General features: G+C 40.4%; 1 protein-coding gene and 1 long non-coding RNA gene across 2 annotated transcripts in view; one reads left to right on the top strand and one right to left on the bottom strand.

Moving 5' to 3' along the window:
• Positions 1–25,481, top strand: part of LOC109269097 (uncharacterized) — a 158,982-nt gene that overhangs the window by 102,032 nt on the left and 31,469 nt on the right. The window lies entirely within an intron of this gene.
• TBXAS1 (thromboxane A synthase 1) overlaps positions 1–25,481 on the bottom strand; it is a 154,615-nt gene that overhangs the window by 107,120 nt on the left and 22,014 nt on the right. Inside the window, exons 2-3 of the mRNA XM_019452924.2 lie at positions 11,800–11,893; positions 9,134–9,186 (exon numbers count right to left, since the gene is read on the bottom strand). Coding sequence (XP_019308469.1) covers positions 9,134–9,186; positions 11,800–11,893 — 147 coding nt within the window. The remainder of the gene's footprint in view (positions 1–9,133; positions 9,187–11,799; positions 11,894–25,481) is intronic.

Here is a 25,481-nt window from a genome sequence, read left to right as displayed (position 1 = left end):
CTCCCCCTGAGCTGCTGCATGCCTCCTGCCAGACTCCCAGAACACCCCCTCATTGGGCCCTACTGTCCACTGACAGGCCTTCTTGACTCCTGCTTGCTGGCCTGATTACTGTCCAACTGACACCTTCTCTGTGGGCAGCGTTCTCCTGAACTGTCCACGATGGCCAGTGTTCACTAGAATGGGGAACTGCTGATTTCTTACCCTTTAAACATGGTGCTTTGCTCATCAGCTGGACCCTGCTATCAACACCAACAGCCTGGTCAGTTTTCCATACCTGGACACCCCAGTGAATGGGGCCACTTCCAGTTTCTAGGCCATTCCCTCTGCTGCCCTATCCACTAGAAGTAAGCAATGATGGCCATAACAAGCTGAGACAGGATTTTTGCATAAATTGCTTAGGTATTTATCCTCAGTGCAAAAATCTTCACGAGAGATGTTTTAAATTGTCAACCGATATATTGTTAAGCTTTTTTAGCTTGAAAGATTCTGTGTTAAGACTGGGAAGTAATTTTAACAATGCCTGAACTTGTGATTTTAAAGAAGGAAGGTGCTCTTGGGCAGCCAGTGCTGGCCCTGGTTCTACAGTCAGGGACCGGAGCCCCGTTTCCAGAGGAACGGTTTCGGCTTACATTCTACTTCAGCTGCCGATCTGGTCAGAGATTTCCCAGAGTCTTAAACCACCACAAAAACAGGGGTTTATATAAATGTTCAATCACTGGGGCACCTGGGTGGCTCAGTCAGTGAAGCATCCGACTTCAGCTCAGGTCATGATCTCGTGATTCATGAGTTTGAGCCCCATGTCGGGCTCTGTGCAGACAGCTCAGAGCCTGGAGCCTGCTTCATAGATTCTGTGTCTTCCTCTCTCTCTCTGCCCTCCCCAGCTTGCTCTCTCTCTCTCTCTCTCTCTCAAAAATAAATAAACATTACATTTAAAAAAAAGTTTTCAATTGCAGACTCTTGGGGTTGAGCCATCAAGCAAAGGGCTTCAGGCATCATCTGGCCCTTTGCTTTTCAAATTGCTCATCTTGACTTACTAGTGGTTATAAAACCGATTTAGAGAGTTGTGACCACCTTGAATTTTTTTTCATGAAATAATAGAATAGTTCAATGTGGATCTTACAGTAAATTAGATATTCTTTTGTAAGACTTTTATTTCAGGTGTGTGTGTGTGTGTGTGTGTGTGTGTGTGTGTGTGTGTGTGTGTCCTGGACCACAATGTAAAATATATAATTCACTGAGGCTCATAATTAAACAAAGTGTTGAAGTCCACATCCCTCATTTTATTTTGAGAAAACTGGGGCTTTGAGAAGCGGGGAAAATGGCCTAAATCCATTAAGCTAACCAGTGGCAGATAGGAGAGTCGAGGGGGCATTTGAACTCCCATTTTCTATTGTAAGTTGGCATGCTCTGTTTGATGTTTTTTCCACCCAAGGAAGAGGAATTAACATAGGCTCTTGATCTTTAGGAGTGTAGGTCACAAAGATGTGGACAGTAGTAGTCCTACAGCAACCACCACCTACAGGTGGTCATTGAATAAGAACAGGGGAAAGGAAGTGGTGTGAAATAGTGGGTAAAAGAAGAGATTACAAGTCCAAGAGGCACCTGGATGGCTCAGTCAATTAAGTGTCCAACTTTGGCCCAGGTCATGATTCCACGCTTCATGGGTTCGAGCCCCACATCAGGCTCTGTGCTGACAGCTCAGAGCCTGGAGCCTGCTTCAGATTCTGTGTCTCCCTCTCTCTCTCTCTCTGCCCCTCCCCTGCTTGCACTGTGTCTGTCTCCCAAAAATAAATAAATATTAAAAAAAATTTTTTAAAGAAGAGATTACAAGTCCAGAAATAAATGGGTAAACTTTAGAAGGGTCTTTGGATGAAGACTAAAATAAAAGGTGATCTTAAACCACAAGGAAGAACGGAAACTTTGTAGTAATTCACCATTCGGTCTAACAAAAGACCAAGATAGGGATAGGAGAGGTGAAGAGTCTATTCAAGGTTATTCAAGAGTAGTGCGATGCTAATAGAATTCTTCTGTCCTTTTCCTCTTTTTTTTTAAGTTTATTTATTTTCAGAGGGAGAGAGGGAAAGAGAGAATTTCAACCCATGTACCGTGAGATCATAACCTGAGACAAAATCAGGAGTTGGACGCTTAACCAACTGAACCACCCAGGCACCCCTCTTCTGTCCTAGTCCAGATTGCCTAGTTATCTTAGGACAATTGTTCCTTTGATAATTCTACCTATTGGGCTACAAGTTTCAGGTGGTGATAATTGTCACATATTTTCCTACAGACAATTTTCTTCCTTCTCTTAGAAGTCTCCTAGAAAAAAAAAAACCCAGCCAATTATACCAAGGTATTCATTTTTATAAAATAATGCACTCCCCCCCAAAATGCAATACCAGTGTAATTGCTCATTTAAAAGTGGGCCCTTACAGGCTGAGTGTTAACGATTAATCTATTGTGATCAGTGAGAATATGGATATTTAACTCACTGAATGATGGCCAATAGTTACTGCATACAGATCATTGGGTCTCGTATTAATTTTGCTTTCAGACTCATCTTGCTTGGAAGTGGTGATTCTAAGCTTTTTTTTTCCACACTTTTGTGAAAGACTCAACTTTTACCAAGCTAGGAGACCCAAATTTTGCCCCCTAGTCTGGCCTCATGGCCAGAAATGTAAATATAGTTTAGGATTTCTGTGCTTAATTCCAGGGCTTCAGGGATACCGTGTTTTCTCGGTGGTCATTGTAGTCTTCATTCTCATCGATTCCTCTTAAAATGGAGTCACATTTTTAGGTCAAACACCTAAATGAGTCTCATTGTGAGGCACACACTCCAAATCAGTGGCAGAAACTTCTGTGTTTGACCCCTGTGCATCAGCACCTACACGGCTTTTCTGCAACTGTGCCTTCTTTCCCACCTGAGTCCTGCCATTCTTCACCATCTATGATTCTATTGAGCTCAGTCCAGCTTAAAAATGAGAACAATCGCCCCATATCACTTGCCCAGTGTGAGTCTGAATGCTTGTATTTTCTTGAACAGAGCAATAGTTTCCACCCACCCCATCCTCTGCCACATTTTCAAGCCCAGTGTGTTCAAGTGTCTTGTGTCTTCTTAGAGACCAACCGGGAGGCACAAGGGTGCAAGAGGGCTGAGTCTTTCAGAGCCCTCTAACTCTGATCTAGGGGAGTGGGCCAGCAAATGTCCCACACATTGATGACCCAGCCATATGACTGAATTAAAGCAAACCATCTCGGCTCTGCCCTTTCAGCCTCACCTAAATAGTATACAAGCATGATGGCGAGAAGTTTTTAGATGGCACTCACTTCCGAAGCACACACTCTTCTAATGGATGGCGCAATGGGATCTGAGCTTAAAAAAATATTGAAATGACCTTATTGTTTTCATTGCTTTTCCATATGTATCCTAAAGTTCTCAACTTCTTTACTGCCTGGTGACAAGGTGCTATTAGTTCATGTGTGTTGGCTAATTAAATGAAAACACTGCTAAAAACCTCCAAGTTAGACACATATGAGACACCTTGATCTCCTGTGGGCATGAACCTTCTATCTAAGTGCCAAGTCTTTTTATCCAAAGTCTTATTTGCTTGCTAAATTGATTTTTTTTTCAGTCCAGGGACCCAAGGTTCCCTGAGAGGTGGATTGCTTCAGAGTCTGAGACTTGCAAAGATGCTCTTAGAACACTCTACTGCTGCTAGGTACCACAAGGTGCTACGTGCATGATATCCAAACGAGGTTATTTGATGTAGCACGGCAAGTGATCAGGCAGAATGGAGCACAGAAGTCAGAAATATATATATGAGAACTAATAAATGATAAAAATGACATTCATTTCAGTTGGAAAAAAAATGAATTTCCAGATGGAACATGACCATCCAAAAAAAATAAAGGTGAATGCCTACTCCTGTCCTTCCCCTCAAATAAATGCCCGATGTACTAAATAACTAAAAATTTTTAAGTTTATTTATTTTGAGAGAGAGAGAGAGTGTGTGTGTGTGTGTGTGTGAGCAGCGGAGGGGCAGAGAGAGGGAGAGAGAGAGAGAATCCCAAGCGCTAGCTGTGCAAAGCCTGACACGGGGCTCGAACTCACAAACCGTGAGATTATGACCTGAGCCAAAACCAAGAGTTGGACACTCAACCGACTGAGCCACCCAGGTGCCCCTTAAATATCTAAATTTTTTAAATTAAAATAAAAAACACTAGAAAAGTAGAAGTTAAAAAAATATGTCTGAGTAAGATACAAAATGTAGATATCATAAAAATTGATTAAATTGAAGAATAAAAAAATGTTTTCCGATTGCAAAAATGCACAATAAACAAAGTTAATATAAAGGAGGAAATATTTGAAATAAAGGGCTATTTTCTTTAATATATAAAGAGCTTCTACAAATAAATAGGGAGAAATCTCTAACCTGATAGAAAGGTAGCAAAGAATTCTATAGAAAACAAAATACAATGGATTTTAAACATATGAAAAGATATTGAGGCTTGCTCATAATTAGGAAAACAGAAATCAAAACTACCATCACATGATAAAGATATAAAATCATGAACACCATATTTAATGGTAATCACATGAGAGAACCAGGTGTTCTCATACTCTTATCTATGAGAATGTAAATTGATACAACTCCTGGACAGAGCAATTTAAAATAAAATTTAAAAATGTAGATGATCTCTGGGGCACCTGTGTGGCTCAGTCTGTTGAGGGTCTGACTGTTGGTTTGGGCTCAGGTCATGATCTCGTGGCTTCAAGCATCTGAACCCTCCATCAGGGCTCTACACTGGCAGCATGGAGCCTGCTTGGGATTCTCTCTCTCTCTCTCTCTCTCTCCTCTCTCCTCTCTCCTCTCTCCTCTCTCCTCTCTCCTCTCTCCTCTCTCCTCTCTCTCTGCCTTCCCCAACTCGTGCTATCTCTATCTCTCTCAAAATAAATAAATAAACTTAAAAAAAAGAGAATAAACTTATTTTTTTTAAATGTAGATAATCTTTGATCTAATAATTTGTTCTAGGAATTTATCCTACAGACATACTTACACAAGACAGCAATGGTGTATATACAAGAATATTACCTGCAGTATTGTTTATAAGAACAAAAGGTATTCATCAACAGAGAACTTGTTTTTAAAATTAGGATACATCCGTACAATGGAATCCTTAAAAAATAGAATAGCATTTAACAAGAATGAATGTATTAAAATGGGACAATTTCACAAATATCATTAATGAAAAAAGCAAGATAAAGAACAACATCAATCATATATTATCCATCTGGGTATTAAGAAATTGATAACAGAGGTTGCTTCTGAGGAGTGGCTAAGGGTCCAAGGTGGGAGTCAGTTTTACTTTTTTCTGTATACTTGTTTGTACTTTATGAGTTATGTACAATGCGCATGCCTGCCTACTTAAAACTTAATGTTCTAATGAGAATATATGAAATCATTTAACAAATCTAGCTTGATAAAGGGATACAAGAATGAGGGGCCACTAATCAAATGGAGGGGCATAGGTGATGGATGCCAAGAAGCATGAAAATCCAAAGGGGAGCTAAGTTTATACCAGAAATCAAGATCAAAGTGATGTGAGGGCAAGAAGAAATGGGGATGAGGCTAACTAAAAGAAAAGTGACAGTACTATTATTTACAAGAGGGATGGTATGAGGGATAAGAAGCTTTAGATAGGAGCCTTTAGGAGTTGCAAATGAGCTGAACTTAAGGTGCTGTAAGTATTTATAAGTAATTAATAGTAATAGCATAATAAAGGCTGTCATCCACTGGATTATAAAGTCAGTTACAAATTAGAAGGGAAAATAATCTCCATCCTGTTTATATCCAATCACAAATGTATGGGGATTATGTTGATACCATTCTTTTAGGAGTTGGGAAGGAATATAAATCCAACTTGGGGCTCATGCTCAGACTGAAGAAGATAACCAGTAACCATTAATTGACTCAAGGTTATCTAAAGCAGTAAAGCCTCGCTCTCTTCCTATTATGTTGTCAACTCTGTGCAATTCAAAAGAATTCTAATCAAGTTTTGTGAATAAGAGCTATATAGGTATGCATGCCAGTCCATCTGCTTTATCTTCAAGTTCAAAGAAGGCAGAGACTACATGTGTAGTTTTATCTGCACAGAGTATGGCAAAGCAGGCTACATAATTAGATACTTGGTAAAGACATTTTGTTCTTGGTGGTGGTGGTGTTGGTGGTGATAATAAACAGTGATGTTGTCAGCCCTTCTTGGCAGAAAGCTTCTCTAGCAGTATCTTCCCCATGGCAGTGAGTGGGAGGGAAAGTAGATAAGGAGCCCATCTTCAGTTTGGGGACCCGTTCTCTGACTGAGTTGCTATGATAACAACCACGTAATAAGCATAATAATCCCCATATTTGGTGTTCAATTCCAGAGCAGAGAGGACGTCCTCTCTGCCATGTTCCTTCCAACATATAGTACTATCCTGCCATCTAATGACATAGTGCGTCTCTATTTGGTGTCAACAGTGTGGGGTTTCCTTTGTCAAATGGTGAATCAGGCTATCATTCCAATTTTTAAGAGGACCAATCTGGTCTTGATAATATCTGCCTAAAAACTAAAGGTAGTCTAAAAATTAATATAACTTAAACCAAATCCCTGTATAAAGGAAGGATCTTTCATTGAACATAGTTCATCCTCGACATTCCCAACCAGGGAAATTATTTTGCTAAAACTTAAGCAGTCACAAGATCATTTTTAGGGCTAGAATGGACCTTAAATATAGGGCTAGTTCATCCCTTTTGTTGTAAAAGGTGAGCACACGGAGTCTCATCCGGATTACAGAGCTCAGTCAGGACCTTGCCCACCGCTGTATTGCCTCCAAATCCAGGAAGGGACATGTTTAACAACAAGTTAGCATTTTATGACTCGTCTTTTTTTTCTAAAGCAGAAAAGGTTGATAGCTTTGTAGGAAGAAAGTATGCCATCACCTTTCTTTCTTCCCCTTTTTACCAGAGGTGGGAACAAAGAGTAGAGACGATACTACGATTTCGATCTCTACAATTTGAAGTCATTCTCTTTAAGTTTTCTTGAAATGAAAAGGATAAATAGTGTTAACTTAAAGTTGGGGGGTGGGGTTGATTGGATATCTTGTCAAGGAAACTAATTCCCTCTCTGTCTCTCTTCCTCTCTCTCTCATATACGGACATGCACACCACACCACCCACTAGTTATAAACTCTTTATCTGACATTTTAAAATTATGTTAAAACACCCAAGTGCTCTTCTCTGGAAATCTGCACAAGAAGTGCTCAAGGGAAGTGATTCCTAGAATTCAAACTGCGGGAGGCCTTTTCCTACTTCCAGGGAAGCTACTGTCATTCTGAATCAATGCTATGTCTCAGAAATGTATGGGACAGTCCCCAAGGTCACTGGCAAGTCAGCCACAGAATGACACTATTAGACCTGGACTGAGAACTTTTAAAAAGCCATGGAACAGCACCAGAGTAAGAGAAAGGTAAACGGGTCAGTCCCCTAGCCTTTATTGAATATCTATCATGCTTAAAGCAAGAAGCAATGCACTTAAAAAAAAAAAAAGTAAGTAAAGACCAAGCTAAAAGGGATCTTAAAGAGGTAGAGTTGCTTATTATTGAAAGATACGTGCCACGTCCCTGCCCCATCAGTGTCAGTCTTGGCCAAGTGACTTGCTTTGGCCTCACCACAGAGTGTGCTCCCTCCCCTGATTTTGAGTTTGGCTATCTAACGAGATTTGGCCAATAGGATGTTAGCAGACATGATGCGTCAGAAACGTTAAATGTTCTTGTGCTGTTAGGTTTTCTTTCCTGAATGTTTGCCTTCACCTTGAGAAGAGCCTGTTCTAAATGAGCTTACCTACCCAGAGGCCTGGCAGATTCACTAGAAAGCCCAGTTAAGCTCAACCAAGTGTAGTTTACATCAATCTATTCTGGCCACGCCTTTGCAACGTGGTGAACAATAATTGGTTGTTGAAGTCCCTGCATTTTAGATGGGTTTGTAATGCAGCAATAACAGACTAATTACGGAGAACATCTAGTATGACATCTTAATTTATCACTTTTGCAGGATTACATAACAAACGAAACAGCGGAGAGAACAACTTGGCTAAAACTGTGGCTCTCCAGGGTAGGTTTATTTCCACAGAGTACAAGTCAATCTCTTTTGAAAATCACCCCCAGGGAGAACGATGGGATCCATGGGTCCCACGGACAGAAGAATTCACAAACCACTGGACCCGCATTAGCATGTACATTAGGAACAGAACTTCACTGCACCTAAAAAAGTGATCACAGACCTGGAGGTCTGGAGAAGGAGCTGGGAAAAATCACCCAGTGGCTGAGGAGGAGTGATGTGAAAACAGACTAAAACGATTAGGGCTCCAGGGTGGAAAGACACATGTTGAGAATCAATATGATTCGAGTCTGTCAAATCTTGAATAGAGTAAATGATATGAACATATGTTTGTTCACCAGATTCTGGAATTTTATTTATTTATTTATTTATTTTTTAAAGAAGGAGCACACTCAGAGGCATAAAAAGGGAAACTTCAAGGAAAAAAGAGAGACTCTATTACTTTACATGGCTGAAAACTATGGTGGCCATATGTCCCAATATATCCAGGACAGTCTCAGTTTCCACTGTCGTCCTGGGGTAATTATTGACAGCACCCCCTTTCACGTTCAATACAGTACTCTATTGGATGGTAGATTACATGGTCGTACAGCTGACAGCATGCTGAACAAAACATGGTCAACAAACAGTTGAACAAAACAGGTCCAAGTAAGGTTTAGGTAAGTTCTTGAGAAGACCAGTCATGGGTTATCAAGGCACATGGGACTGAGGCACGGGGACCAGTGCATCCGATTGCAGCAGTGGTGAGACATGGTCAAGACCCCCAGGGTCTTAAAGGCTGGGAAATGGTATTCTTTCAGCCTAGGATGGGGCCCCCTTGGGCAACCCTGGGGCCTCCTCTCAGTGCCTTATCTGTACTGCCAGGCACTCTCTTTGTGGATTCTTGAAAGATCTAAGCACATGCAACATCACCATTTTGGTTATTACTTCCTTATCAGAACATGCAGAAATTGAGGTAGAAGAGTGAGGTTCCCTCTTACCCACACAGAGGTCCGTGTAGCTTTCTGAGCTCCATTTGGCTTTCCCAGAAACCCTGCAGAAAACACAGCACTATAGTAAGGATAAGATTAAACAAAATTTTGAGTACTCAAATTGATTCAGGAAAAAAGTCTGGAACTGTGAGAACACAATTACGTAAACAATAAAAAAGAATTGAAGTTATATTGCTTTCAAGTACTTTGAAGTATTAGAATAAACTGGTAGCCTTAAAAAAATATATTGCTGAGGAAAAATCTCGGTCAGTTCTGCTTTAATGGACAGAAGAGATCATCTGTACTTAAAGTATTTGTGTATAATTGCTTCTAAAATATTTGAAAACCGTTTGCTTTCTCAACTATGTTAACATTCCCCTCGGCAGTTTGGTTTATATTATTATTAATTTTGGCAAAGCCTCTCTTGACAGCCACTATATGTGTAAACGCCTGCTGAATCTATCCAAATTATCACAAGTTCTGAATTATCATGATCCTCATCCAATTTTTAACTAAGACCAACAGAGTCAAAACATAAGAACCTTAGGGTAACTTGATATAGGACTAATAAGAACCTTAGAGTAACTTGATACCCGAAGTAGGACTAAACATTAGACATGTTTTGTAGCAGGGAACGAGTATACTTAGAGTTACACGTGGGGTGGAGGGTCAGAAGGTGCCAGATCCATTGTGCTGTAGGGATGCAGTAGTGTAGTAGGGATGGAGTGTGTGTGCAAATATACACAGAGGAGCTGTAGGGGTGAAGGGATGGAGATGTCACACAGATCCCTGTGTTGTGGGAATGAAGTACACAGGGAGACACGTGATGGGTAGGGAAGGGGAAGGGGGGAAGAGGTGGATATCCTTAATGGAAACACATCTCATTCTTATTACATAGACTTTCGCAGTCTAAGCTTGCCATATATCAAAGAAAGCTTCTATGAATATAAAAATAGTCGCTGAAATTACTATGTTCTGGAGAGAACTTGGCAAGGTTTGCACATACAAGGATGCTGAGCTGAAAAGGAGCATATGTGGAAATTAACCAGAGGCAGGAGCACAGTGTTCTCTTCACATGGACGGTTATACTATTTTTTTTCCTCAAAAATGTTAGTACTAAATTACTCAACGGAATGCAACTGATCATTCCCCCCACCCCCTGAAATATGTGAAATTTATTTACTTTAATTTCCTATCCAGTGTGTTGTTCTATTTTGACACTCAGAAATTTCTTCACACTTGCTTCAAGAACTCACAGGAAGCCTTGATGAGATCGCTATTTGCAGGCTTCACATTGTGAACATCCCCCCAAGACAGAGACGAGGAGAAGGTATTTAAAACCCGAAGAAGAGCAGAACAACAACAATAAAGAGTGAAAAGAACATTGGACAGAGAAAGGGACAAAAAGGAAGAGAAAAGAAAGGAGGAGGGAAAAGGACAGAAATAGCTATTGTTATCTGTCTGGTGCTGAGGGCCGGCCTTTCTGAGGGTAGGGGTGGGGAAATGCTAGAGACATGTTGAACAGATATGATCATGATTGGCCCACACTTAGCCCTTCCTGTCTCTGGCTCAGCGGCCCTTCACACGCAGGACCTGTCGGCTCCTGATGTTGGGGCTGGTGGCAACACGGCCATGAGTTCGCAGATTAAACCATGTGGCTTCTGAGAAAACCCAATGAGGGAAAACAGAATACCCTTAGAAGATAGAGTCCTGGGGCTGTATCTACAAATGACTACTGGACATATTGACTTGCATGTCATTCTGGCCAAGGGTATCTCCCTGAACCAGCTGCCTTCCTGACCTTCTATTTCTGTCAACTCATGGCCATTCTCCCTATTAACCTGGCTCAACACTTAGAGGCACTTAGCTCATTTACCTTGAATTCTCTACACCCAATTCATTCCAGGAGTCACTAACTTTGCCCCCAATGTCCTTCTTTTTTCACACGGACCACCTGGGCCAAGCCCTCATCGATTCACCTAGACTTAATCTAAATCTTCCTCCCTGCAGAGTCACCCTTTACTTCAAGGTCCCTCTCCTGCTTGAAAATGATAGCACACTAGCCAGCCAGCCAGCCAGCCCATTGCTGTCTCACACAGCTGCTTCCCCTAGTGCTCCCCCATCTTCAGCTTTTAGTAAGTCCAGGCTGCTCATCAAGCTGTGCCTTGTTTTTCATTTAAGTGAGATCACACACATCGTTGCTCCCCACCTGGTTTGTGTTCTTGTCTTTGTGACTATTGTTCCTGCAGGACCTCCTTCTCTAGGAAGTCCTCCAGTGTGATTCTAGCCCTGACAGAGAATCAGGGTTGATTCTACCTAGGGTACATCCTATCTCATGTTTAACACCATGATTTTATGTGTGCACTCAAGGGAAGAAGTAACTTCTGCTTCTTCCATATCCCAGGCCCTGGCACATTTAGATACCCAGTCAATGGGTTTTGGGGTGAATGGATGAATGAATGGGTGACAGGACTCACTGCATGCTGATGAGTAATAAACAATGGATTGTTGTCATCATGTGAGAATTCATTCAGTAGGGGAAGGCTCAACACACAGCGCCTTCACATATAGACCACCCCAGTGTAGGCGATGTAGATGGGAGCAGTGCTTCATGGGTAAAGTTGCCCTGGGCTCAGCATATCTTATGCTGGAAGACAATGGAAGGCTTCCCTTACCTGGCGGAAAAATGCCAAGTTTCCAACAAAAGGAGAAGGCTTGGGATGTCTGATGCCCAGCTTCTCCAGTCTTGAAAACGCTGATGTGGAGTACCTGAAGGGAAAAGCAAAATTTAAAAACCAAGGACCTGAAGTTTTCATTCATACGTTGGCCCTGTTAGGAAACAGAATTACTGAGCTCTCCTCAGGGAAGGGTGGAAGGAGTGGTTTCTGGTTGACAGTGTCTAAGGACCAAAGAGGTAGAGATGTAGAGGCGAGTGAGTGGAATAGAACCCAGGAAATTCCTCCTGATTGAGTGACAGGCTGGAGATTGAGGAATCCTAAAATGTCACAGTTAGAAGACAAGGTGATGGTGTGGTCTAAATGCCCCTTCCCTACCTAAAGTTTCCATCAATACATTGTTTTTAAAAATGTACCTCTCCCCAGTTCAGTTCCTTTGTCTCTACATCTACCATGGACAATTATCAGAAGGCAAAGCAGAAAAAAAAAAGTAACAATGGCAAAAATAAGTTCCCTGTGCAAATTTGTGTTTTCCTGGTCAAAACTGACCCCTGCACATAATTTGTCCCTCATCACATTGCATGGACTAATAGAGAAAAATAAAAACCAGGAGGGAGAGAACACACCATGGAGATAAGACCTCATCTCCAACTGCTTATAACCTCTTTATGTCTTTGTTTTCATGTCCTGAAACCATATGGGAAGCATATTTTCTTAACCAAAAATCAGGAAACGTGGCCCGACAGATTTCTGTGCCACTTTCTAGGAGAAAGCAGCAGTCTGAGAAGTGCAGCGTAGCTGTCAAAACATTGGAATTACTAGGATATTTCACCAGTTTATGGGAACAGAGGGATAACACAGTTAAAGTCAGAACTGGCTTAGAAAAACCTGGACATATGGCTAAAATCCCTAATCAGCCAGCCAATTAGGTCAAAAGTTCAGTTAGTTCAGAAAAATTAATGAGTCAAACTGGGTGTTTAGCATCATGCAGAGATCAGCCAAATCTCAATTCAGGAGCAAGGAAAAATTTAGAACATATCATTACAGCCAAGCTTCCTGGGAGTACTAGAATTTAGACGAACAAAATGCTGCTCTAAAAATCATTCACCTATCATTAGAAAGATGGAATGTTCATGGTAGTCTCTGACCTTCCCCTTTCCCACCTGTAGTCCAACAAGAAGCACTTAAAATACAAATTTTTCATCAAATATTCAGAAATTCAGGGAAAGGACAACCCAGCTTAAGTGCTGGTTTGTGTTACTCTGAGCAATGGGTCTACTTTCAAAGTAGTCACAAAGGAGAACCAAGAATGGGAAGAAGTTTTCCACCATCTGGCTGCATTACTGGGTTTGAATGAGTTCCCAGGACATCACATGTAAGTCCATGTTCAAGTGTGATTACAGGCCGCACTTAAGAGCCACATGTGAATTACACGGATCAGTCAGGCCATCATTCCTCTTCATTAGCTTTTGTACCAAAGGTCAACAGCATAGTGTGCAAAAGTTATTCGTTCAAGTAGACCAGGATATTTTAAATAATTCCCCTCACCCCAAAGAGGAAAAACCAAAGAAGACTTACCAGTGCACTTAACACTTCCCTCAGCATCCTTGAATCTGGCTTCTATCTTCATTTCTCTATCAGTTTTTGTGAATTATTTTCTAAATGTGATCTCTAATGGGTAGAAAGAGATATGTAGATCTTGGGCCACGTAATTACATCTTAATTTTTTAATTAGATGTCTTGATTGTCTAATTAAAGGACAAGAAGTCTGTGCCTAATTACACGTGCTAATTATTATGCAAGTCCATGCCCTAATTATGTAACTCCACTTACAAAAATACTGCTTGTGTGTCTCTGCACAAAATTCAGACATTTTCAAACATATGGCATCAGCAGAGAATGTTCTGGACATAACCATAAACTTCACTTTGCAACGTGTACTCCAAGTATAGACTTGGGCCTCTTCAGCTGGGAATTGGCCAAAAGTTGCCATTAGTAACCAGAGTCCTCGTAAAAGAATCAACAGGGAAGGATCACTGGCACCAGACTGCTGGGCAAAATTGCAAAGTGAGTTCCATTTGTCTTGCTTTCACTTCCTTCTCTGCATCCTTGTTTCATCCTTCCTGGTCCCAGGGTCCTCATGCTGCCCTCTGTCTGTCTCAACACACTCTCTGGACAATCCATGGACCCTAGCTGTTATGGGTTGAATCGTGTCACCCCCAAAAAAGAATAGTTGAAGTCCTAACCCCTGGTACCTCAGAATATGATCTTATTTAGAGATAGAGTGGTCACTAATGTGATTAGTTAAGATCAGATCATACCCAAGTAGAGTGGAACTCTAATCCTTATGGCAGGTGTCCTTATAAAAGGACAGCCGCGTGAAGACATGGAGACATGGGGAGAATTCCATCTGACAACAAAGGCAGAGATTGGAGTTAACACAACTACAAGCCAGGGAACACCAAAGATGGACAGCAAACCACCAGAAGCTAGGAAGAGGCCAGAAAGGACACCCCTTTATAGGTTTCAGAGGGAGCATAGCCTTGCAAAAACCATAATTTCAGGGTCTGGCTTCCAGAACTGTGAGACAATGAATTCCTAGTGTTTTAAGCTCAGTTTGTGGTACTTTGTTATGGCAGCCTTAGGAAACTGATACACCAAGAATACCCATGAATGAGTTTCAGAGAATCAATGAAAAAATATCTTTAAAAAAGTCTCCTCCTGCTACTCTAAAAATTGTCACCATGAAGGAAATTTCTTTTTTATGTCAAATTGTGCCATTAGGTCCTGTGCCATCAAAAAAGTGCAGGTGGCCTGGGATGCTACTGTGAAAAGCAAGTAGTATGCAGTTGTCATGCAGCCGCCATATTGTAGTATTCTTGTCTTTGATGGGAATTAATAAAAACATCCCTTATGATTATGGACATCTATCATTGTTTACCTTAAGGATACTTAAGTTGGAAAATGACATCAAAAAGTATATATAGTAGCCTTAGATACCCTTCTCTGGTTTCATTTCACAGCTGAAATAGTCATTTCTTGCTATAGCACACAAATTCCTGCACTGCCAGGGGCGTGTCTTCTACTACACCTTCTCAAAATAAATTGAATAATATGAATCATGTTCAAAATAAGATTCCATTTTTAAAGTCTAGAAGTTCCCCAGTATTTCATTTTCCCCGAGACAAAGCCCTTTCTTGATGGATTCCACAAAAGTGGTCAGCCTTTTGGTTAGCCAAAGAAGTCACTTGCGATACATTGAGGAAATATTTTGATGAATCATGTATGAAAGAGATAGTCAAGCTGATTGAGGTTTGGAGCAAGAGAAGACAGTCAAGTGATGGCCTGCCCTCCAGGATTTCCCTCACTGAATATCTTAAGCAGCCATAGAAGACGTGGTTTCTCTCTTGTGTGCTTCTGGGAACCGCTAGCTCCTTGGTTCATCCATTATGTTCTCAACATTACTATTGAAGAATTTCTACTTGGTGAGATTCAAGTCTGTTGATGTGTTTTTGAAATGCTGAAATATTCCTTTGGCAAATAACACATCTCCTGGGGTAAAAATCGTGATTCTCCAGTGAAGCCAGGTAACCCCACCTGTCCTGCTCTTTGGAGAAGAAAAGCCCTTTGTCATGGTTACTCGATGCTTGTGACATGTATGGCCATCAAAGGACTTGCCAGCAATTCCATTAAAAATTGTGGCCACATTGGAAACATTAGAAACAAGGCCTTAAATTGTTGCCTTCTCAAAGGGTTTTAAGACACGGGAGCAGAGTGTTTGCCAACTTTGACAGAGATTTGGGCAAAAAAACCACTACAACTATTAGACGAAGCCTACTTTAATTTTACTGTAATTCTTTCTAGTTTTTTCTGTGAGGATTTTTTGAGATTACATTCTCTATAATGTTTTCTTATTTCTATTTCTCTATATTTCTACTTTTAAACTTGATATAAGGGAAGAAATCTCTGTATTAATCCTTTATGAATATTATTTTTTGAAAATGTTATTAATTTATTTTAAAAAGAGAGATTGAGAGAAAGAGCATGAGCAGGGGAGAGGGGCAGATGGAAAGAGAGAGAATCTTAAGCAGGTTCTATGCTCAGCATGGAACCCTATGCACGTCCCAATCTCACGACCCTGGAATCATCACCTGAACCAAAATCAAGAGTCAGATGCCTAACCGACTGAGCCACTCAGGTGCCTGTGAATATTATTTTTATGGCTGCAGAATATGCCTCTTGTGGACATATCATAATTTACTAAATTATTCTTATTGGTAAATATTTAGGCTGTTCTTGATTTTTTTAGCTGATTTAAGGTCTGTTACTACAATGAATATCTCTGTGCATCAACCTTTTCTAGCACTTTATGCATCAAGCTTTTCTAGACCTGAAATCCATGAGTGACCGGATTCAAATATTGGTACACAATGCTTTCCAGGAAGTTTGTCCCAGTGAGTCTCACTGGCAGTGTATCCATTTCACCAAATGCTCTCATAAAATTTTCCCCCCTTTTTTTAGACACATCAATGTATCTTGATGTCTGCATTTCTTGGATTATGGGGGGGGGGGGAAGAGAGAGAGAATGAGAATATTTTGCCATCTCTTTTTCTCTAATTTCAAAAATATCTCCCACCTTTGAAATTCTTCCTTTCTCCCCTCATTACTACCATAGCTGATCCAGGTGGCAGGCATAATTGTGCCACACCAACTGGTTAAATAATTAATTGGAAAATGAGCAGTCATTGATGGGTGACTGTAGGTTGACTCCAAGCACACATTTGGGTAGGGAAACGAAGATAAGCAGATGAATTCTGAATAGGTTTTGTTTTTTGTTTTTTGTTTTTGAGAAAATAACTCTCTACAGGCTGGTTAGTTGATTTTAAATTCTGTTTCCTTCTCCTTCCTTGCCCCATTAATACTACAGAAACCGTAAGTAGAAATTGCATCAGCCATGCCTCCAGGCAGGAGCTCCTTAGAAATGCTGAGTTTCTAGATGAGGTCACCCCAGGTCCCCTGTTAGCACCTCATCTCTGTTCAGCATCTTCGTGGTTGGTCCCCTCTCCCAGAACCCGCTGCCCCAAGACCATGCTCTCAGCTTGTCCTCAGGGCTGGAAACCATCTAGTGCACATTCATGTCTCCATTAGTAGTAGTTAGATTATCTACTAAGATACAACGTAGAAACCAGAATGTTCATTTACTAATCTGTCAGAGTAGGTATCCTTTTCCAGGAACAGGAATCTGATGTCCCTCCTCAGAGCCCCTCCCCTCCTAGTACTTGAGAAGCCAAATCAATCATCAGAGTGTTGAGTCAGGTTCTATAATGAGAGGTGGCTCATTAGAAGAGGTATGTCACTGGGACCCTGGTAAAATAATCCCGCCCTAATGCCGAGCACATCCCTATAAAGGTTTGGCAATGAGACAGTGTGCTTGCTGTCCCACCCACCTTTCCCCACTGATTTGTATTGCCGCCTCTATCATACTCCTTAGTACTAGAGGTGCCTGGTTCTATTTTGATCCATTTGTCTGGCTTATGGCAATGCCTCACTATTTTAACTATTACAATTCTGTATTACTTTTTAATATCTTACTTTCTCATATTAGTTTTAGAATTAACTAGTCTAGTTTGATGAAATAGTCTGCTGAGATTTTTTTTATTGGAATTGCATTAAATTTATAGAGTACAAACATTATTACAACATTGAGTATTCTCACCTATGGATGTATTATATCTCTCCATTGATTCTGTTGTCTCTGTCCTTCAGTAACATTTTATAATTTTATGCACAAGAATATCTCTTTGCCATTTACATATGTTGGTTATTGATATTGCTCATGTGTAAGAACACTATTTGTTTTTTATGCCAATCTTGTAATCAGTGATCCTTCTAAATTTTCTTGTTAGTTCTGTGGGATTTACATGTGGGATATCTGATTTCTTATGCTGACAATCATGTTTTATGCAAATAATATCAGTTCTATTTCTTTCTAATCATTTTGTTTCACTTTTCATTTTATTTTCTTATTACATTGGCTGGGACCTCTAGTACAGTGTTTAAAAGAAGCAATAAAAGAGAGCATCTTTTTCATATTCTTGATTATAGGAATGTGTCTAATGTTTCAAACTCAATAGTGAGGGGCGCCTGGGTGGCTCAGTCGGTTAAGCTTCCGACTTCGGCTCAGGTCATGATCTCATAGCTTGTGAGTCCTGCGTCGGGCTCTGTGCTGGCAGCTCAGAGCCTGGAGCCTGCTTCAGATTCTGTGTCTCCCTCTCTCTCTGGCCCTCCCCTGTTCATGCTCTGTCTCTCTCTGTCTCAAAAATAAATAAACATTAAAAAAAATTTTAAAAAAACTTCAAGAGTGAGATTTTGCTGCAGATTTTTTACAGATATCCTTTATTGGGTTAAGGACATTATTTTTCTATTCCTCATTTGCTTAGAAAAGTTTTTCTTAGTTAGTCTTGCTATATAGGCTTATCTATTTTATTAATCTTTTCAAAGCACCAAGTTTTGCTTTTATTGATCCTTTCTAGTTTTTTGTTTGTTTGTTTTCTATTTCACTATTTGTTTAGCATTTTTTATTATGGTCCACCTTTTATTTTCTTTGGGTTTACTCTTTGTTCTTTGTTTCTTTGGATTTTGTTTATCTGTTTTAGTTTGTTAAGTTAATAATTGTAATTCACTTATTTTTAGTATTTAAAAAAAATAAATGCATTTAAGGCTGTAAATCCTCCTCTAAATGCTTCTTTACCTGCATCCCACACATTCTGAAATGTAGTGCTTTCATTGTCTAATAGTTCCATTCTAACAGGGAACTTCTGAATATAAAATGTGCTGTAAGATGGACACAAGCAAAACTCAGAGGGAAGTATTTTTGAATTATAAGACTTTCCTATTGTTTTTCATTTCTGCCCAGGCTTACCTATAAGATTTACTAAGTAAAATTCCTTATAATTTGTTCCAAAAGACCCAGAAAAGGGAACTGCTTAAAGTCCTCACTCCTCTAGGGGAAAAGAAAATAAATGAGTACTGAATAAATACGTAAGTATCTGACTGATACTTTCCTTAGTAATGTAAAAACCACAAAAGCCTACTCATTTCAGTCATTACCCTGACAACAGCTTTGTCACAACACAAGAAAAATACATTTATACAGAAATACGATCATATAAATCATATAAAGGTAGAAATCAATATTATTTTCACATTACTGATTTGGAAATTAAGTCATAAGGAGGTTACGGAAGGCACTTAAGTGCTGCTAAGCAATTGAGTCAGAATGGAAACCAGGTCTGCCACATTTCAAACAGGTGCTGGTATCCACTAACTCCACTAACCTGTTCCTTCCCATCCTCTAGGCTAGGATGTTGTGGATAAGCCACCACATGAGAACACACAGAGAATATGCTGAGAACAAAGGCAGGTTTATTAGAAACCAGAGGTATAGTAATAACAGATACTAATGAACTGATGATCATGATGAGAGATATATTTTGTCTATCTAAAAGCCTCACTTGTGTTTCTTACCCATCTCTTACTCAGAATTCTCAACTATGTCTTCTTTCAGTTGTGTTGCTTTCTCCCGTTCTCCTGGATCATTCCTGTCTGGATACAAACATATTGCAGTGTCTTCCATCATAAAGGAAAAAGGCAAACCCCTTTGATTCCAGTCATTGCCTTCTTTTTCGTCCTTCCTTGAGAGTAACATCCTTTGAAAGCATTATCTAGACTTGTTCTCTCCCCTTCTATACCCCTAGTCTCTTCTCCACCTGTTCCAACTATGTTTTTTGTACCCACCACTATACTGGGATTGCCCTTGTCAAGGTCATTCATGATTCTTATCTTGTCAACCCAATGATTTCTTGCCAATCTTTGTACTTGACCTCTCAGTAGCATTTGACACAAATCAACACTTTCTTCTTCCTGAAACACTCTCCTTCTCTTGCTCCCTGTCGGCATTCCTCCTACCTCAGAGGCTGCTCCTCAGTGTCTTTGCTACCTCCTTTCCTTCTAACAGTCTCACCACTTTGCATACCATCTATACATCAATAACTTCCACATTTCTGGGGTGTCTGGGTGGCTCAGTTGGTTAAGTATCCAACTTTGGCTCAGGTCATGATCTTGTGGTTTGTGAGTTCGAGCCCCACGATGGGCTCTGTGCTGACAGCTCAGAGCCTAGAGCCTGCTTCAGATTCTGTGTCTCCCTGTCTCTCTCTCTCTGTGCCCTTCCCTTGCTTGTGCTCTGTCTTTTCTCTCTCAAAAATAGGTAAACATTTAAAAAAATAACTTCCACATTTCTCTCTCTAGTTCCATTCTCCATTCTCTCCACTAAACTCATCATCTTTATACAACTGCCAAATTGATTGCACGCTTTTAATGTCTATTAGGCATTTTAAACTTAACATATCCAAATCTGAGTTCAATTTTCCCCCTAAATTTCATCCTGCCCAGTCATCTCTATGTCACGATTGCAACCACAATCCACCCATTGCTCAAGCCACAAACATTTGAGACATGGTCAAGTGTGTAATTGTTTAATATATGACTACCCCTTTTAGTTGGAGAAGTATACATCTCCACCCCATTTACATTAGGCTTGGTTATGTGGCTTTTTTTTTTTTTTTTTTTTTTTTGGCCAACTGAGCGTGAACAGATACAACATGAACCACATCCAAGCAAAAGTCAAGAGAGCAGCACACGGTGAACCATTTATTTTTCCCTCTGCCATGAGACCCCTAGTATCCCAGGTGAGAGCTTTCCTGAAGTCTGGGTCCTGTAATAAAGATGAGGAGAAGCAGAGCTGAAAGTGATCCATGCTAGATATTTAGTGTGAGCGAGAAATAAATATTTGTTGATGTAAATCACTGAGATTGGAGGCACTTGCTGTCCACGTGAAACTTACCTGAAGCTGACTGATATTAGACCTGTTTTATCCTTCTCTTTCATTTTTCATACTTTACAATCTATCGGCAAATCCTTACAGTTCCATCTTCAAATTAGCTCCTTCTCCATAACTGCTCACTTCTCTCCATCTACATTGCTTCTACCCTGGTACAAGCCCCATAGCAGGGCTATTTGCTAGTTTCTAGCAAATGCATTTACCCTTTGACCCATCAAATTCACTTCTAGGAATTTGTTCTACCTGCATTCTTGAACATATACAGAGGTATTCATTTCAGCATTTTTATAACATCAAAAGACTGGAAACAACCTAGACACCTGTCGGTTTGGGGCTCTTTAGATAAATCATGATGCATCCATTTAATAATATACTATGCAACAAAGATGGAGAGTCGTTAACATACAATATTACACATTGTCGGTGTTTAAATTTCCCCATGTGTCTCATAATTTTTCTTTTATAGTACATTTGTTGAATGAGGATCTAAATAAATTCTATGTGTTGTAATTGGGTCAGATGCCTCTTCTTGAGTATCTCTAAGTCTCTAAATTCCCCTCAACCCCCCCACCCCCCACCTACCTTTTTCCCTCTTGGATTTTTTATAAACAAAACAGGTTGTGTCTTGTAGAGTCTCCCATTGTCTGAATTTCAATAGTTGCATATTCCATGGTGTAGTTTAACATGTTCTTCAGTCCCAGTCTGGTAGTCTGATCTAAACCACTGGTTCCTGAATTTGTCTGCACACTGAGGAGCTTCAGAATATCCTCATGTTTATGTCCTACTCCCCACCCCCCATGGTGACTTAATTATGTAAGGTGTGACTTGGGCTTTGGAATTTTACAAAGATCCTACATTGATTGCAGTGTTCAAAGCCTGATCCAGAGGCTTTTTCTGTCAGACTGCGCTATAGGAGATTTATGATATCTATTTTTCTCTGTTATTTTGATCTTTGGACTTGTGAAGATTGTCACCTAGATCCATTAATTCATTAGGAGCTGCAAAAGGGTGATATTCCTTCTGCACTGTTAGCTGGAATAATTCTGAATTTACCCTCATCTGCTATGGTTATAGCAGTTCATATAAGAAAAGTAGGATCAGTGCTTGAGTCTTTCCTTTTATTGTTAGTTTTCAAAATAATGAGTTGATTGTATAACATCGTACAGTAGTAACTCCTGTTATTTTTGTATCATTTTGAATTCATGGGTTTGAGTATATTTGATATGTTTTGATCCATTGTAATGATTGCTTTATTCATCAAATTGTCCCATCTTTGGCTAGTGGGACCACATATAAGTTTGCTCCTGAGTACTTTTGATAGAATGTCTTTCTTGCTTTCTGAAATGTCAAGATGCTTCAAGTTCATCTTGTACATTTCTTGCCCCAGACCTAGATTAGCCACTTTCGCAAGAAGCCGTGGTTCTGTTTAATGGGAAATGCTATCTGGGGATCATAATAAGAGAAGACTTTTCACTGTACCTCTTGGTGATACTTCATGATACCATTTTGATACTTCAATCACATGAATGCCTATGCAAAAACATGAATAGATCTTGAAACTTTTAAATTAAATCCTCTATACTTGGAATTATTTTAAATGTAGAGTGATACCTTACAAAAAAGATCAATATGGTGAATACTATCAAAAAGTGAAGGAAATTTTTAAAGTTGGTTCACACCCAGCATGGAGCCCAACATGGGGCTTGAACTCAAGATCAAGACCTGAGGTGAGATCAAGAGTCAGACACTTAACTGACTGAGCCGCCCAAGCACCCCAGGTGAAGGAATTTTTTAAAAGTAAGCTTTCCCAACTGTATTAGTTTCCTATTGTCATTATAACAAATAACCACAAACTTAATGGTTTAAAACAAAACAATGTATTATCTTACAGTTCTGGAGGCCAGCAATCCAAATGAATCTCGCTAGTCTAACGTTAAGATGTCAACAGGGCTGGTTCTTTCTGGAGGCTACAGGGGAGTATTGGTTCTTTGTTTCCTTGGCTTATGGCCACATCACTCCAATCTCTACTTTCAGTCACCATATTAACGTCTCTGATTCTGACTCCTCCTGCGTTCCCCTCATAAAGGCCCTTGTGATTACATTTAGGACCCACCAGGGTAATTCAGTACACCCTCCCTATCTCAAGATCCCTAATCGCATCCTCAAAGTCCCTTTTGCCAAATAAAGTGGCATTCACAAATTCCAGGGCGTAGAACATGGACATCTTTGGGAGTCATTATTCAGTTACCACACCAACTTATATTTCTATAAATATAACCTATATTTATGTATACACCCTGACTTTATTTTGGAGTGTGCCTGAAAAGGGGAAGTGCCTGGGTGGGGACCATGAGATCATCAGGGCTTCCTGTTTAAAGAGAACTGGATGGTACATCTGCTTGGGGGTGGGAGGAGGCAAGCCCAAGGCTCACATGACATTAAGCCTTTGTCTCAGGCACCAACTGCTGAACTAAGCTTTACTGGCCCTCCCGACTAAACAGCCAACAGATAAGTATTTTAAAGAAAATATTACAATTTTTTTAAACAAATAATATGTCATCCAGTTGATGGCTATTATAGCACAGAGCTAACTTTTTCATTTCTATCCCAACTTTTCGGAGCAGGAGAGTCCGCTGAGGAAATAAATCTCTAAACTCAGTCATTTGTATAACATCTTTACAATTTCTGCCGTGTCTGCAAATGTCCTATGCTATTACTTGCTTACCAATTTCCTTTAAAGAAACTTAAGTGCATTTATTTCAAAAGGAAACCTTATGTCATGACCATAAATGAAAACTATTACCGCTTCCATAAAGAAGAAGTAACGGTAAAAATCAACACTATACCGTGGAAAAATTTTTAAGCCTGTGAACCCCCTAAAAGTTCACACGGATGGTCCATAGGCCACTGCTGGGAAGACCTGGCTCTTGAGGACAATCTGAGCAGGCCACATGTTTTAGTGTGCTCTGTCTAGTTTGTCCCAGCTTAGCAGACAGTTTAACACCATGCCCAGAGAACGATGAAAGACCTTTCTCAGAGCGCACGTGGAGAATTAGAGCAAATGAATCTTATTGTCCTGTATTTCTCTCTCTCAGTACTGAAGAGAGCTAGTCTGCTTTTGCCATTGGATTTATTCTAAACTGTGATTGTAGTTTACCCTCCCGAAGAGGTGAGGTCCTAGCAGTGAAGTGCTTTATCACTGTGAGGGCTAATGTTAACCGACATGTTACAAATGAAGAGTATCACTGGGTCGACACAGATTCACTGCATGTCTCGTTGCAGACACGGTGCTGGGTGCTAGGGACGCTGCAGGGACGTGTCACTTACAACCTAGTGGACCAGACAGATTTTCCATGGCTAATGACAAGCAGTTAATTAAGCATTTACAGTATGATCTTTGCAGCAAAGAAGCATCCCATGCCTGTTGAAATGTATGTTTGTAGTTTGCTAACTTAAGAGCACTCCTCCTGTCCAACTACTGGATGGAATTTGTCGCAGGTGAAAAAAATGGCAAGCAGTCCTTAAGGTTGTTACGCCCCCTCAAGACTAGTTTTCAAGCAACAGGGCCCTCCCAAGGGGACCAATCTCCTGAAAACCATTAAGCCAAGGACAGAGGGATCAACACTGGCACGGATAACAAGAGCTGTGTCACCATAGCAGGTGAGGGCACTGGAACAGACTGCTGCTTTGGAAAGGCTGGTAAACCAGGAGGCCAGACAGAGGGAGCAAAGGGGGTACACTGAGTGGGCCCTGCTATCCCAGGATTTCCAATGCCTGTCCCGCCCCCAGAAAACCCGCCAGTGGGGACTAATTGGCACCTCTGGGGCTGAGGCAGCAAAGGGCGTGGAATCGGAGTTGGTGGTTAGGAAGGGAGAGGGGCTCGGTGAAGACGCCTCTGCCTCTACTCCCCGATTCTGCCCCACGTCACAGTTGGCCACAGACAGATTCTGTGCGCGGGCCTTGCCCTTCTGCATCAGTGAGAAGTAAGGAGAATGATGAAGTAGCACAGAGAAGTTTCACAAGGTGGAAACACATACAACCTAGCTTTCTATTTTAAAAATAGAGCAAAGCCATTGAATTTTGTCGCAAAATCGGTTAAGTGATATTTATGAAACACTTCCGGATTTTTTTTTAAAGTGTTGGTTGTATGACTGAATTTAACTAGACTGAGCCCCCCGCCACAGACACGCCGGAAAATACAATGACAGGTATCTGATCTTAGCCAAAAGGCCGAGAAGCGATACAATGACAAATATAAATGCAGCATAAAATCTTCCCCTGAAACCTCGTTTCTAGCATGGAGAAGGAAAAAAAGGACTAATGGCTTAATGCATTTAAGAAGCACAACAGATGAACATAAGGGAAGGAAAAATAAGATAAAAACAGAGAGGGAGGCAAACCATAAAAGACTCTTAAATACAGAGAACAAACTGAGGGTTGCTAGAGGGGAGATGGCTGGGGGGATGGGCTAAATGGGGGATGGACATTAAGGAGGGCACTTCTGGGATGAGCATTGGATGTTATATGTAGGTGATGAATCACTAAATTCTACTGAAACCGTTATTACACTATGCATTAACTAACTTGAATTTAAATAGATAAAAAATATATTCATAATAAATATTTTTAAATAAAATATTTTAAAATGTTTATGGTATTTAATTTTATAAATTTTAAATACAGATCTACTTATATATAATTTTATATGTTTATCTATTTGAAAATTAAATGCTGGGCCTTGAATTCCTCATGCGTCCGGAGGCCGCCTGGACGTGGCCTCCTC

This window comes from Panthera pardus, unplaced genomic scaffold (assembly GCF_024362965.1).
Source record: "Panthera pardus isolate Hobbes unplaced genomic scaffold, ASM2436296v1 HiC_scaffold_8, whole genome shotgun sequence".
Lineage (NCBI taxonomy): Eukaryota > Metazoa > Chordata > Mammalia > Carnivora > Felidae > Panthera > Panthera pardus.
The sequence above is the reverse complement of the archived record's forward strand: the minus strand, read 5'-3'. Positions and strand labels throughout refer to the sequence as shown.